This window comes from Artemia franciscana, chromosome 10 (assembly GCF_032884065.1).
Source record: "Artemia franciscana chromosome 10, ASM3288406v1, whole genome shotgun sequence".
In the NCBI taxonomy this organism is placed as follows: Eukaryota; Metazoa; Arthropoda; class Branchiopoda; order Anostraca; family Artemiidae; genus Artemia; species Artemia franciscana.
The window spans coordinates 43980316-43994025 of record NC_088872.1 but is presented as its reverse complement, the minus strand read 5'-3'; the positions used below and the strand labels follow the sequence as shown (position 1 = coordinate 43994025).

At 33.1% G+C, this 13710-nt stretch overlaps 1 protein-coding gene and 1 long non-coding RNA gene across 2 annotated transcripts in view; one reads left to right on the top strand and one right to left on the bottom strand.

Annotated features, from left to right (window-relative positions):
• The window catches only part of LOC136032230 (zwei Ig domain protein zig-8-like), a 196307-nt gene that overhangs the window by 119852 nt on the left and 62745 nt on the right, over positions 1-13710 (bottom strand). The window contains exon 3 of the mRNA XM_065712449.1: positions 5846-6056. Coding sequence (XP_065568521.1) covers positions 5846-6056 — 211 coding nt within the window. The remainder of the gene's footprint in view (positions 1-5845; positions 6057-13710) is intronic.
• LOC136032231 (uncharacterized) overlaps positions 1-13710 on the top strand; it is a 250742-nt gene that overhangs the window by 197656 nt on the left and 39376 nt on the right. Inside the window, exon 3 of the long non-coding RNA XR_010618687.1 lies at positions 7888-8028. This is a non-coding gene — a long non-coding RNA (uncharacterized LOC136032231). The remainder of the gene's footprint in view (positions 1-7887; positions 8029-13710) is intronic.

The following is a 13710-nucleotide window of genomic DNA, read 5'->3' as shown; positions in this document are numbered from 1 at the left end:
GCATCAGCAAAGGTAGTAAAAAAAGCGGCAAAAAGATTAGTAGTAAGAGGTAAAGAATAAATAAATAAAAGTAGGACTTTTACGTCGTCTCATGGACGTTTGGTGTTTATATGAAAGAATTCGGAGGCTTTTGTTCACAAAAAAAAAGAAGTAAAGCCATAAAAAATAAACTTGAAAAAAAAATAAACGAAAGTAATATTGACAGAATCTGTAGGATGTAGGATGACTCGAAAAATGTAAATTCACAATGGGTGAAAATGAACAAACTAGACCATGAAATGTGACAAGATCAATCCGAGTAGCTAAGGCAAAGGGCGCTGGAATAACGTCCGAAGTAATGATAAACAAAAATAAAGCACAAAGACGATTCGCAGTTAGAATACTTGGGTCAATGACAATTACAACGAATGTAAAACGAAAGTGCAGAACAAAGAAATGTGCGTTTAGAAGATAAGCGGCAGCGCGTGATACAACGAGTCAAAATCAAAAGGGAAAAACAAAGAAATATGTGGTTGGAAGATATGCGACAGCGAGAATCACAACGAGTCAAACATGAAAACGAAGAACAGAGATATATGCAATTAGTCAAAACTGAAGGGAAGAACGAGTAGTGATTACATATTTATTTATGTATATATAATTTTTTCTCGAAAATAGCTTAATTCTTTTTTTGGAAAATTGGCATTCTGAGACTTCCTGACCTGAAAAAGCGATCTAGATAGGTCACGAGTTTGAAAAAATCAAAAGCAGTCAGAACCTTAATTTTGGAAAAATACATGAGAGTAACGTCATATTTATGAGCACATTTCAAGAGTATAAATATGACATTTCCGCCTCAGGAATACATACGAAACAACCGACAATTTCTTCAAAAATTATGCCGTTAGCAGTTCCATTGTGTAAGCAGCTTCACCTCATGTCACAATACTTTAAATCCAAGATCCTACTTGACACTTTGCATTGCAATAGATTCTGATCATCATATACTGAAGTAGAAAAAGTTTAAACATTAGGCACCAAGCTATGAGCAATATTTCCTTGAAGGATTTACCTCCGTACTTGCTCTGCCCCGCAGTTAATACAGATCAGGAAGTATGCATATTAGACTGACGAAAAGTTCTCCTTTGGAAGGCTATGCTAGCAACAGTCACGCCTTTACTTGATTCCAGCAGGTCACCTATTAAAAGAGCTGAAATTTTCCTTAGTGATGCGGCAATAAAAGCAAAAATTCCAATCTGCCATACTGAGCTATTGCAATGGTTTTACCACAGGTAATATACCAATCAATCTCTCAGATAAATACACCGCCCCACATGCCTCTCTGGATCGGCAGTGGTTAACAACCGAGGTCCTGAATATGCCAGGACCAAGCTAGAATGGTTTTGTGCAGTCATTTTTTCGAAGTAGGTCAGAAGCCTTCGAAATAAAACAAGTGTGTCATTCTTATCCATTATTCATCTTCCTTCTAGCAACGAATCCTTTGTCCTCTCAATCTTACACTTCGTAGCTTGGCAAGGCAACATAATATCGTGTTTAGAGGATCAATCGAAACCTAAGGTGATGCACGAAACGGAATATTTTCTAGTTATACTTGAATAGCTTCGAAAGTTTGATCCATTAATACAGGATAATATAAAAGAATTACCACAGAACAAATACACTAATAGTATTTAAACAAAACAATACAAAATGAAATAATGAACTTAATAGGCTGTTGCCTATTAAGTAAAGTAAAAAGTCAAATTATTGATAGAACAAAATATGGAAAATATGTTGCCGTGATTCTTGATTGTACTCCAGATGTCAGACAGCAGTTACAAGTGTCTCTTAGCATCAGATATAATTCGGTTGGAACATACAAGGCTCGAATATTGCTATATCTGAACAATTCATTAAATTTATATATGTAGAGAGCACTTTAGTGAAAAATATATTTTTATGCTAAAAAAGGAAATTGAGAGTTTAGGACTTAACATCAGCAACATAAAAGGGCAAGGCAGTAATAATTGAACATGAAGGGAGGGGAAAGTCTCCGGGGTGCAAGCTAGACTTTTAGAAGTAAATCCGCGGGTATTTTTTACTCCTTGTGTTTGTCATGACTATAGAATAGTGTTTGGAGATTGGGGAAAAATTACTAAAAAGCTTTAACCTTTTTTAGTATTTGTCCAATGCCTATATGTTTAGTTTTGGGCATCTTCACAAAGATGTTTAGTACTTCCCAAATATATAAAAGACTTGCTGTACAGCCACTTTGCGATACCAGGTGGGAATGTTGAATTCAAAGCATAAAAGTAATTAGATGCGAAACAGGGGAATTTTATGATGCTCTTTTAGAAATATCAAAAATTTCCGAAAATTCAAAAATTAAAATCGAAGCAGAATCTCTTGGAAATGCAATGAAAGACAATACATTTTTATTACAGTGGTACTGGATTCGAATATGTCTTAGTTCAGTCCTCTAGAAAATTTAGAAGTAACAACAAAATTTCGAAATAAAAGGCTTGGGAAAAGAAAGAAACAATTTAATTGTGAATGTAATGATCAAACCTATTGAAGATCCGATAGATGCATACAAGTTTTTTTTTGTTAACGTTGTTCTAGATGAAGCTACAGAATCACTGTGATCGTTTTGAACAAGTAAAAATCATACTAGATTGCTTGGGTTTCTAGGAAAACTTCAAAATTTGGAAAAAAAAAGTACTTTAAAAACATGCAGTTGAATTAGAAATTTTCTAAAAGATTCTAATTTGACAGAAAATGATGTACCATAGGTCAAAGAAGCAGATATAGACGAAAAACCTTAGCTGAAGGAATGGAAACTGTGAAATCTATTTTACCCTCTGACTTTTTTCAAAAATTAGTTTAGAATGTCCAAATCGTTAGCGGATAATGAAAGAGCAACGGTATTTCTAAACTTATCTATTGCTGTCCGGATAATCTTAACAATTCCCGTGAGCGTTACTTCCGGTCATAACTAATAAAAAACTGTCGGAGATCGACAATGAATCAGGATAGATTAAATAGCTAAGCAATTATGCCATTTGAAAGTGAAGACACAAGGAAATTATATTTTCAAACAATTTTGAAAGAATTTATAGAACAAAAAATTTGGAAATAGGTAAATTCATGCATTCATATTCAGTGATGTAAATTTATATTCAATAAACGTTTTTGTATTTTGAACATTTTACTTTTTAATTTATGTAGAATTTTACCTGTCTGATGATCCATATCGAATTCATATCGATCAATATATATATATATATATATATATATATATATATATATATATATATATATATATATATATATATATATATATATGGTTTTCTTTTGGAGGAAAAGAGAAAAACAAACCAATAGACGGGCCCTCGCTACCAAATTTCTCGGAAAAAAACTCCCTTTAAAGACTATATTCTTCCCTTATCTTAAATTGAGGAAAACTTCTTCAGCCTCTAACTTTTCGTGGATAACTGCATATTTAAGTCATCTACTATTATTTAGATTTAGTTTACAGGAGATGTGGTAGACAAGTCAAATATTAATATAATTAATTCTAGTTTCTGATAATATCGTTGAAAGCAACATTAAATGTGCCAATTTTGATAATAAGTGAAGGACAATATATATAATATTTTACTAATATTACGGTTTAAAGCAAATTAAACCGGGAGTATTTTGTTTCTGAACGTTCTTTAATAAATCTCCTTAGAATTCTCAGTAATCCGAACTGTCATCTAGCATGGTGAAAAACCGTTAACAGTTATTTTAAATCTGCATTGTTTGCAGAAGGGTCAGCAACCAAATCCAATATTTCTTTAGCTAATTTCGATTTCTGATAATTTTGTTAAAAGCCTGTTCGCTGAAGGATAATCTTTTTTTCATTAGAAATATTGGTTTAAAGCCGATTACATAGGAACGTTTTTCTTGATCAACAAACTTTAAAAGATTTCTAAACGGACTTTTTTTGTCTTTAATCCTCATTTTTTTAAAGGCTTGTTAATTATCTTTGTAATCGATATCGTAGAGCAGGAGCTTTTCAACTATAGACCCAATATTTCAATGATTTTTTTAATAAATAAAATAAGTTAGAAAATATGGACAATGGTTAAATCTTAAGATTTTGCTGATGGAAAAAAAATAGATAGTTTTGTATTTGAGGAACTCATTTAATATTATGAACATTGATTTTTGAGTATTTTTAATCAATCTCAGCGAGGGGTTAGCCCGTTGACAAGAGGACACAGTCAATGGGAAATTTTGACACTTGTATGCACTAGAAGGCTTATTTATTTATTATTAGACTTCAATAAAAGGTATATAAAGATATATAGAACTGCATTTCAAACAACAAAACAGAAATTTAAGAGTTAAAATGAGTTTGTCAATGAATAACTAATGGGTAATTAGGCCTTAGTAAAAAAGTAAATAATTCGACTAAAAAATGAGTTTTGAAGAGACTGACTTTATTTCGACTCATTTTGTGGGGTTACAAATTTAAAAAGGTGGAGGAATATTGGTTTAGCAGGTTACTATTCATATTGTTGTTTGAACTGAGTATTAAAGAAAAAAAATGTCTTGAAAACACTAGAAACATGGTTATTATATGGTCTACAGCCAATTCTCCTGTTTAAGACAAGCCATTAAACTAGTTATGTTCCCTTTTGTGAAAATAAAACAAGTTTTTTTCCGTTATGAGCCTTCTTTTGAGTGGCTATCCCTGCCAAGCAAGGGAATTTTAAAACTACTTAGCTAGTTGGCTGTAAACTTGTAAGACGATCAGATTTTTTTCATATGAAAAAAAAAGAGGATAAAAACGAACAAATAACATATGATTTGCTCCTTATGTATTTTTAAATATTATCAAATAATATGGAAAAATCTCTGAGAGCCTTAATCTCAATTAACTTATGGTTTCAGCAGTAGCTGCAACATAGTAAAGAGCAAACCACTGTCCATAGTAACCAAAAAATCAAAAATTGTATTTTGAAGAAAAATTGCTTTTTAACACTGATTCATGAGTAATTACTATTTATTCGATTACTGAATTTATAAATTATCAGTAAATTTCTATTATTTATCCTATTATTCAGTAGAATTGAGTTTTAGCATACAGAAATTCTTAAAGATAGCGATAACGAATTACACTAAAATAAACTTACGGGAAAATGTTAAACATCTATTGTGTAAAAATTTAAGGGACGTCAGAAGTAAAATTTACAATTAAAGCCCTTAAGAAACCCACTTGACTTCTCTAGTTTCTTTGCCTAAGTTAAACTAGGATCTTTTTTTGAAGTTTATTGTGTACACATAAAAAAAGAGCAAAAATAACTTAAAAAAACAAACAAAGAGAAGAACAAAGAACCGAATCAAAGAACAAAGTTTACACTTACAACAAACTAAAATTATTGCTCTTCGATTACACACGATATATTTACAAAACTATCTTAATAACACTGACTTGTTATATTTTCCAGTATCTGAAGTATTATAAAAACTAATGCTTTACTGAAAATTTTTCTCACTCTAGTTTCTTTGATATTCATAATTGTATACTAAAAATTATCCATATCATGGTCACTGGAAGACTATTGTGAGACTTGTAAATTAATTTTAGTTTTTTTCCGACTAGTCATATAAGTTTTTGCTGCTAAAAACAATTTCTGTTGTGTGGGGGGGAAGAGGTAGGTTTTTTGTTTTCTGCGAAGTGGTATTTTTTAGAATTATATAGGTATTGAAGAACCTGACGATTCGATTTATTTGAGCTAGTTTTGTAGATGTACTGCATATTAAATGTACCACACTCAGGTCCTAGTGGGTATACGATCCTAGTCACTAAACTTACCGACAACGTTAAGCAACACTGATCTACTGATCTTGGGTTCGGAGCTGACTTGACACTCATATGTTCCAGCATCGCGCACTTGAACTGGCTTAAGTCGTAGAGTCCATGTGTCTGTACCAGGTACGTGAACTGCTGAAAAACGGGCGTCATTCGTATAAGTGAGCGTTCCAACGGTTAAAATGTGAAGATCTCGTTGTCTTATCCAAGAAACCTAGAAGAGCAAGGAAATACTAAACGCTTTTAACTCTACACTAGTTCACGTTTCCGAGTGCTTTATATTGCCTGGGCTTAAATCGTGGAAAAGCCAAAACGAAGAATGGAGCTATGAACAAACAAATTCCTTAGAAATTTATTTAAGGAGTTGGTTGATAATTTTTATGAAAGACGCTTAAACTCCCTTTAAGGCAAACCTTAGCTTAATTAGGCTAATACCAACTTGAAACTACAAGGTTTAATTGTGGCCTAATACTTCAAGTTAAATAAATAATTTATTTAGTAAAATTAAAATACATTTTAAGTTCCAAATATGGAAAATTCAATCAAATATTGGGTGGCTTAATATTAGGGTGTGTGCTTCTAGGCATAGTCTATGGGGAATTGACAATTTTTTATATTCTTAAATAATTTCAACGCTGATATCCTCAGGCAGCGAATAAGAAATAAGTACCTCCATGTACATTCAAGCCTTATCAAAATTATTGTGGAGAAAGATATACAACCTACCAGCCTGTATGATTCGCATGACAATGCATGGATAGATCGTTGAAATTAAGCTGAACCTGAACTCTGATCGTCACCAAAAACTTGGCTCTCTGTTGTCAAAATTTTTGCAATTGTGGGGTTGGAAGGGTTTCATGATAATTGAGTTTCTGTTATAAGTACATACAAGTGTTTTACAGTCAGTCAATGACTAATTGTTGGGTGGCAGAAGACAAAGTAGCAACATACTGGAGGAAAATATATAGACTAGTTCAAAAGTATTATCCTCCTCCATTGACTCTCGCAGAGCTGTAGTTCAAGAAAACCTCAGTAACATGCATCAGATATACAGTTTCAGAGGGCTTACATGCATTATGAATATTTAATTGGAAAGCACCTTTGCTCAATTTCTTGGCCGTTTTCATGGCATTTTCTGAAAAAAAACAAGCTATTTAGCTATTTTTGAAAAGTTAGATTGGGAGCAAGCTCGCCTTAGTTCATTATGGTGAACCTTTCCCTCCCCCTTGAGAATTATTTTGATTTAAGAAGGCTATACAAAAAACAAATATCTGGATTAAGGTTGTCTTGATCATTGATTTTCTGTTACATGTGCAGTAAAGTACTTTACAGTCAAGGACACATGCTATTTGCCGGGTGCCAGAAGGTACATTAGTGACATACTGTTGGGAGATAAGTAGACTACTTCTAAAGCAATATCCTCTTCCGCGTATCAGATATGAATGAATGAAGTTTATTTATAGCCCTCCATACAACAAAAGGAGAACAGGTGGAGTAAACGAACAAAAAGAAACAAAAGAGATAAGATAACAAAAAACTTCATATAAGCATATATACAAAACACGAAAAATCAAATATTCAGCAAATGCCACTGTAGATCAATCATGTAGATGCACAATCAGAAAAACCACCTAAAGATTTTACGTCAGCATGATCTTCAAGCTGGGGCAGCTGAATTAAAATATTGCGTACTTGATACTATTTCTCCGGGTAAGTATTTTTAATGTAAAGAAGCAGCCGAAGGAGATGCTTCAGATGCTTGAGAGAAAAGCTGATTTAATCTTTAGTTTCAGTGCATAAGATAGTCCATTCCATACCGCTGAAAAATAATTAATAACTGGTAAAGCAACTGCTGAATAAAGATGTGACAAGAAATTTTCTGTTTAGGCTGATTTCCAGTTAAGGCACTTCAGCGTAACTTATCCCTAAACCCGATATAATGCTGTCAACTACCATGTTCGACTATTTTTTATATTAGTTCTAATTAGTTTCAGTAGTTCTATATGTTGGACCAAAGTACTTTAGAGAATAATTTGAACTTGCAGCATCATCTAAAGTTACAATCATCTACAGCATCATCTACAGTTACAACCGCACTACTGTGTAGCCGCATATAGGAGACGCACATAGGAAATGGCTGTAAATGGGGAACTTCGTCTTAGCAGCATAAGCCGACAACCCAACAGGTATGTACCCTTCTACAAGCAATTCAAGACTCATTTGAAGCAAATTTACTTCGATGCTTCTCATAAGAAAGTCAACGGCATAGTAAATATGGCTTGGGTCAAAAGATTGAAATGCAAAAATCCAATTTTGATACTAAAAGATACATCAAAATAATCGAATTTATACGCTGATTTTAAATATATAAGTTTAACCAAATTTAATCTTTGTCATCAAAAGTTGAGACCCTGAGGAAATTTGCCTTATTTTGGAAAATAGGGGCAAACACCCCCTAAAAATCATAGAATCTTAACGAAAATCACACCATCGTATTCGACGTGTCAGAGAACCCTATTGCAAAAATTTCAAGCTCCTACCCACAAAAATGTAGAACTTCGTATTTTTTTGCCAGAAGACAAAATCACGGGTACGTGTTTATTTTTTTTTCTTTGTTTTTCCCCAGGGATCATCGTATCGACCAAGTGGTCCTAGAGTGTCGCAAAAGGGCTCATTCTTATGGAAATGAAAAGTTCTAGTGCCCTTTTTAAGTGATCAAAAAAATTGGAGGGCACCTAGGCCCCCTCCCACGCTACTTTTTTTCCAAAAGTCAACGGAGTAAAATTTTGAGATAGCCATTTTGTTCCGCATAGTCGAAAACCATAATAACTATGTATTTGGGAATGACTTACTCCCCCACAATCCCTTGGGGAGGGGCTGCAAGTTACAAACTTTGACCAGTGTTTACATATAGTAATGGTTATTGGGAAGTGTACAGATGTTTTCAGGGGTATTTTTTGGTTTGGGGGGTGGGGTTGATGGGAGGGGCTATGTGGGAGCATCTTTCCTTGGAGGAATATGTCATGGGGGAAGACAAATTTAATGAAAAGGCCGCAGGATTTTCTAGCATTTCTATAAAAAAAAACAATGAAAAAATAAACATGAAAACGTTTTTTCAATTGAAAGTAAGGAATAGCATTGAAATTTAAAACGAACAGAGATTATTACGCATATGAGGGGTTCTAAAAATACTTTAGCCTAAAGAGCGAGGTATTTAGGAGGAGATAAATACCTCGTTCTTTATGCTAAAGTATTTTTAGTAATTTCAACTATTTATTCTACGGCCTTTTTGATTCAGGGGTCATTCTTAAAGAATTGGGGCAAAACTTACGATTTAGTTTAAAGAGCGAGGTATTAACGAGGGTACTAACCCCCTCGTACACATAATAAAAATATAAGAATATAAAAGTTTGTTACGTAAGTTAATGCTTAAGTTACGCTTATTTTTTACTAATAAAAACGTTCGTTAAAAATTAAAGGTTCTAGTAGCCCTTTTAAGTAACCGAAAAAATGGAGGACAGCTAGGCCTCCTTCCCCATCCCTTATTTATCAAAATCGTCTGATCAAAACTAAGAGAAAGCCATTAAGCAAAAAAAATTAATATAGAAATTTCATTTCAATAATTTATGTGCGGAAAGCCAAAATCGAACATGCATTAATTCAAAAACGTTCAGAAATTAAATAAAAAAAACTAATTTTTTTAACTGAAAGTAAGGAGCGACATTAAAACTTAAAACAAACAGAAATTACTCCGTATATGAAATGGGTTGTCCCCTCCGCAATTCCTCACTCTTTACGCTAAAGTTTGACTCTGTGCCACAATTCTACTTTTTAAAACAATTAAAAGCTTTAGCGTAAAGAGCGAGGCGTTGAGGAGGGGACAACCCATTTCATATACGGAGTAATTTCTGTTCGTTTTAAGTTTTAATGTCGCTCCTTACTTTCAGTTTAAAAAAACTAGTTTTTTTTATTTAATACATACAGTAATGGTTGTTGGGAAGTGTACAGACGTTTTTCAGGGAGATTATTTTGGTTTGGGGGGGGGGGGGTTGAAGGTAGGGGGATCTATGTGGGAGGATTTCCCCTTGGAGTAATATGTCATGGTGGCAAAGAAACTCAACGAAGGGGCGCAGGATTTTCTAGCATTATTATAAAAAAAACAATAAAAAATAAAAATGAAAAAGTTTTTTCAACTAAAAGTAAAGAGCAGCATTAAAACTTAAAACAAACGGAGATTATTATGCATATGGGGGGTTCATCTCCTCCTAAATACCTCGCTCTTTACGCTAAAGTATTTTTACTAATTTCAACTATTTATTTTAGGGCCTTTCTGATTCAGGGGTCATTCTTAAAGGGTTGGGACAAAATTTAAGCTTTAGTGTAAAGAGTGAGGTATTAAAGAGGGGAGAAAACCCCCTCATATACATAATAAACATATAAGAATATAAAAATTGGTTACGTAGGTTAATTCTTAAGCTTAAAAGTTCTAGTTGCCTTTTCAAGTAGCCATAAAATTGGAGGGCAATTAGGCCTCCTCCCCCACCCCTTTTTTCTCAAAGTTGTCTGATAAAAACTAAGAGAAAGCCATTCAGCCAAAAAAAAAAATTAACATGCAAATTTCATTTTAATGATTTATGTGCGGAGAGCCAAAATCAAACATTAATTCAAAAACGTTCAGAAACTAAATAAAAATAAAACTAGTTTTTTTTTAACTGAGAGTAAGGAGTGACATTAAAACTTAAAACGAACAGAAATTACTCCTTGTATGAAGGGGATGTTCCCTTCTTAAAGCCCCGCTCTTTATGCTAAAGTTTTTTACTGTTTAATGAATTAGAATTGAGAAAAGGAGTCAAACTTTACCGTAAAGAAAGGAGTGTTAAGAAGGAAACCTCCCCTTTCATACACGTAGTAATTCCTGTTCGTTTGAAGTTTTAATGTCGCTCCTTACTTTCAGTAAAAAAAAACTAGTTTTTTTATTTGATTTAATATAAGGCTTTCTGCGTAGCCTGCTTTCCATAATTCTTTGTCTTAGTTTCCATAATCTTGTTTCTAAAGTATTACGTTATCATCATATTTGGTATATTTTACTTGGGTTAACCTATTTCCACTTCTTGGCTGTGTTTCGTTTAACAGACAAGTACTGTCTATTGCTCATATCTTTGCAAAAGGGAATATTCCAAGAGTTCTAACTGTTAAAAACAGAACTATCGTTTTTAACATAGCTGTGAGACATTCTCTATCCCAAATATTTTTTCCAGGATGTTATTTTCTGGTTTTAAATTTCTTCACCCTTGTCTGTCTTCAGCTATATTCAAATTCTAGAATACAAAAGAATTATTTAAGTTCCTTTTGTGTTTTAAATTAGCTTCTAATGATGTTGCTAGGAAAATAGAGGAGCGCAAAAGTGGAAACACGCCATATAGAAAGTTTATTCCAGCTACCTACATCTGTTTCTAGGACTATCTGGATTATGTCTTAGAAAATAAGGAAATTGCCCCTCTGGAAATAAAAAAGAACATCTTATTAAGAAAACAGCTTAGCTCCAAGACAGTCACTTTATGACATTTAGTAAAATATAGGTTTATTTATTACTGAGAATTTTCATTTCATCAAAGTGGATCTGTGTATTGACGGAGCTAAAAAAGAATCAAAAAAAGAAGATTCTTTCATATATTTGGTTTATTCCAAATATATTTGTAATACATAATCCAAATATGTAATCCAATATATTTGGTTTATATAAGGGTTTATTTTTTTATAGATTCTTTTATACATATATTGTTAAACTTAACAAAAAACACCTATATCAGCTGCTTAATGTCAATTTGTAAATTTTAAGACCAGCTGCGGTCTGCGTTGGAGAATTGGGAAAATATATCCGTGTGACAAAAAAATATAGTAGGACCTTTTGATAAAAACAGATAGCTCTTAAAATACCAAATTTAATAGACTTAAAAATGAAAATTAATAATCAGTGTAATTATGTGGATGCTATAATAAAGAATAACTATGAATCCTGGTTTGAAGTAACTTCAAAAAATAATAGGTCAATGTAGGGATTGCGTTTTGATTTTCTTCAGCTGCGTTTATCGACAATGGAAACAAACTTGCATTCATAAATAAAAAGAAATAATTGCCCAGAAATTTACAATCAAACTTTCTTTCGACCCTACATTTTTCCAAGAAAAGAATATTTTAGATAGCACTCATTTTTAAAAGGCTATTATAATAGGAACATTTCCCGCAAAAAAAAGCCAAAAATGTTTCCTTCTGGAAAATATTTGGCTAAAAAACTGCTATAAAACAGCGCAATACTGAATCTACAGTCAACTGAAAAATATACAACAAAATGATTTAATTTGTGGAGCATGTGTAACTTGAATTCAAAATAGAACAAAATGTCAATGACTGAAGATAATTTTTCACTCGTTCTTCTTAATACATTTTTTGTGCGACTAATAGACAACTGTCTTCAAATGGTTGCCAACAGGAATTCATATTTCCACATCATTTAGTTTAATAAATACTGCGTCGTTTGTAGTATTACCTAATACGACCCCCGTAGCCCTGTCATAGCCTTGCATTTTGCCTGTTCATCATATCTGCTGTCAACAGTCATCATTTATTCGTACCGGTGCTTCTTTATCCTTAGATTTGTAATTTAGTTTTCTGTTTTATTTCTAAAGTGACAGTTCATTTGTTCTCTCCCTTCTTCAGAGATTTATTGTCTTATCATAATAAGATAATATCAAAACGAGCCCATGATCGGAAAAAGGTTAATATTTAATCAAATTATATTATTGGAAAGAAAAACCTTTTCAACCATCCAACTAGATGAGAAGCAAGAGAATAAATGGGTTCTCCTTCAGCTATACTTCTTGGAGGTAATATTTCCTTAAACTTCAAGTTGCAATTACTTTTATGATTCAGTTGTAAACAATACTAGTCACGACATTGCCAACTTTGCGAAAATAAACAGTTATGACGTGAACCTTTCAGAGACGAAGAAGAACAAGTCCATTAGACCGGCAATTGTGAAAATTCAAAAATTGGATCCGCCTCAGATTTGTAATCAGTGAACTCAGAATTTTTTTTTTCAACTTGATTTGTAGTAAAAAAAAAAAGTAACAATTCACTAGGTTTTGACCTCTGATCACTACTGTTTTCAACAGCTACAATTTTTTCACACCCATATATCTTTGAGAGCCGTCCTGGCCGAGTGGATTGGTGCCCTAGATACAGGACCCTTTGTCTAAGAGGGCGAGGGTTCGAATCCTAGCTTACCCAATTACTTAGTTTGGGATGGGTCAGTGGTGTGACTCAGTAAGCTCAGCCAGAGTCGACCCAGAACTAAATGGGTACCTGGATAAATCTGGGGAAGGTAAAGAGGAAGAGTGTGTGAAAGCATAAGATGGTTGGCCCCCAACCCCCTCATTCCACTTCCTGGCTGAAGGGCCAAGAAACGGAGATCAGCATCGCCGGTAGGGACTGTAAAGTTTGATACCGTATTCTTTACCCTTTTTTTATTTATATCTTAATCCATAGCTTTTCTAATTTATTTTTCTATTTCATTTCCAATATGACAACCCATTTGATTTTCTGTTCCTCAGATTTATTTTCTAATAATAAAGGAATAGAAAATTGAACTGGTCATAGGGGAAAAAGCATAATGCTCCGTAAAACCATATTTTTAGAAAACAAACAGCTTTTCAGCTGTGCAACTAGAATAGAAGCAAAAAAAAACCGTGCAAATGGGTCAGCTATCCTTTTTGGAGGTAACATTTTTTCAAAATTTTAAGCCAAAATTATCCCTTGTGATTAATTCGTGATTATTAGCAGTCGTGAAATAATTTCTTTGGCCTCATGAA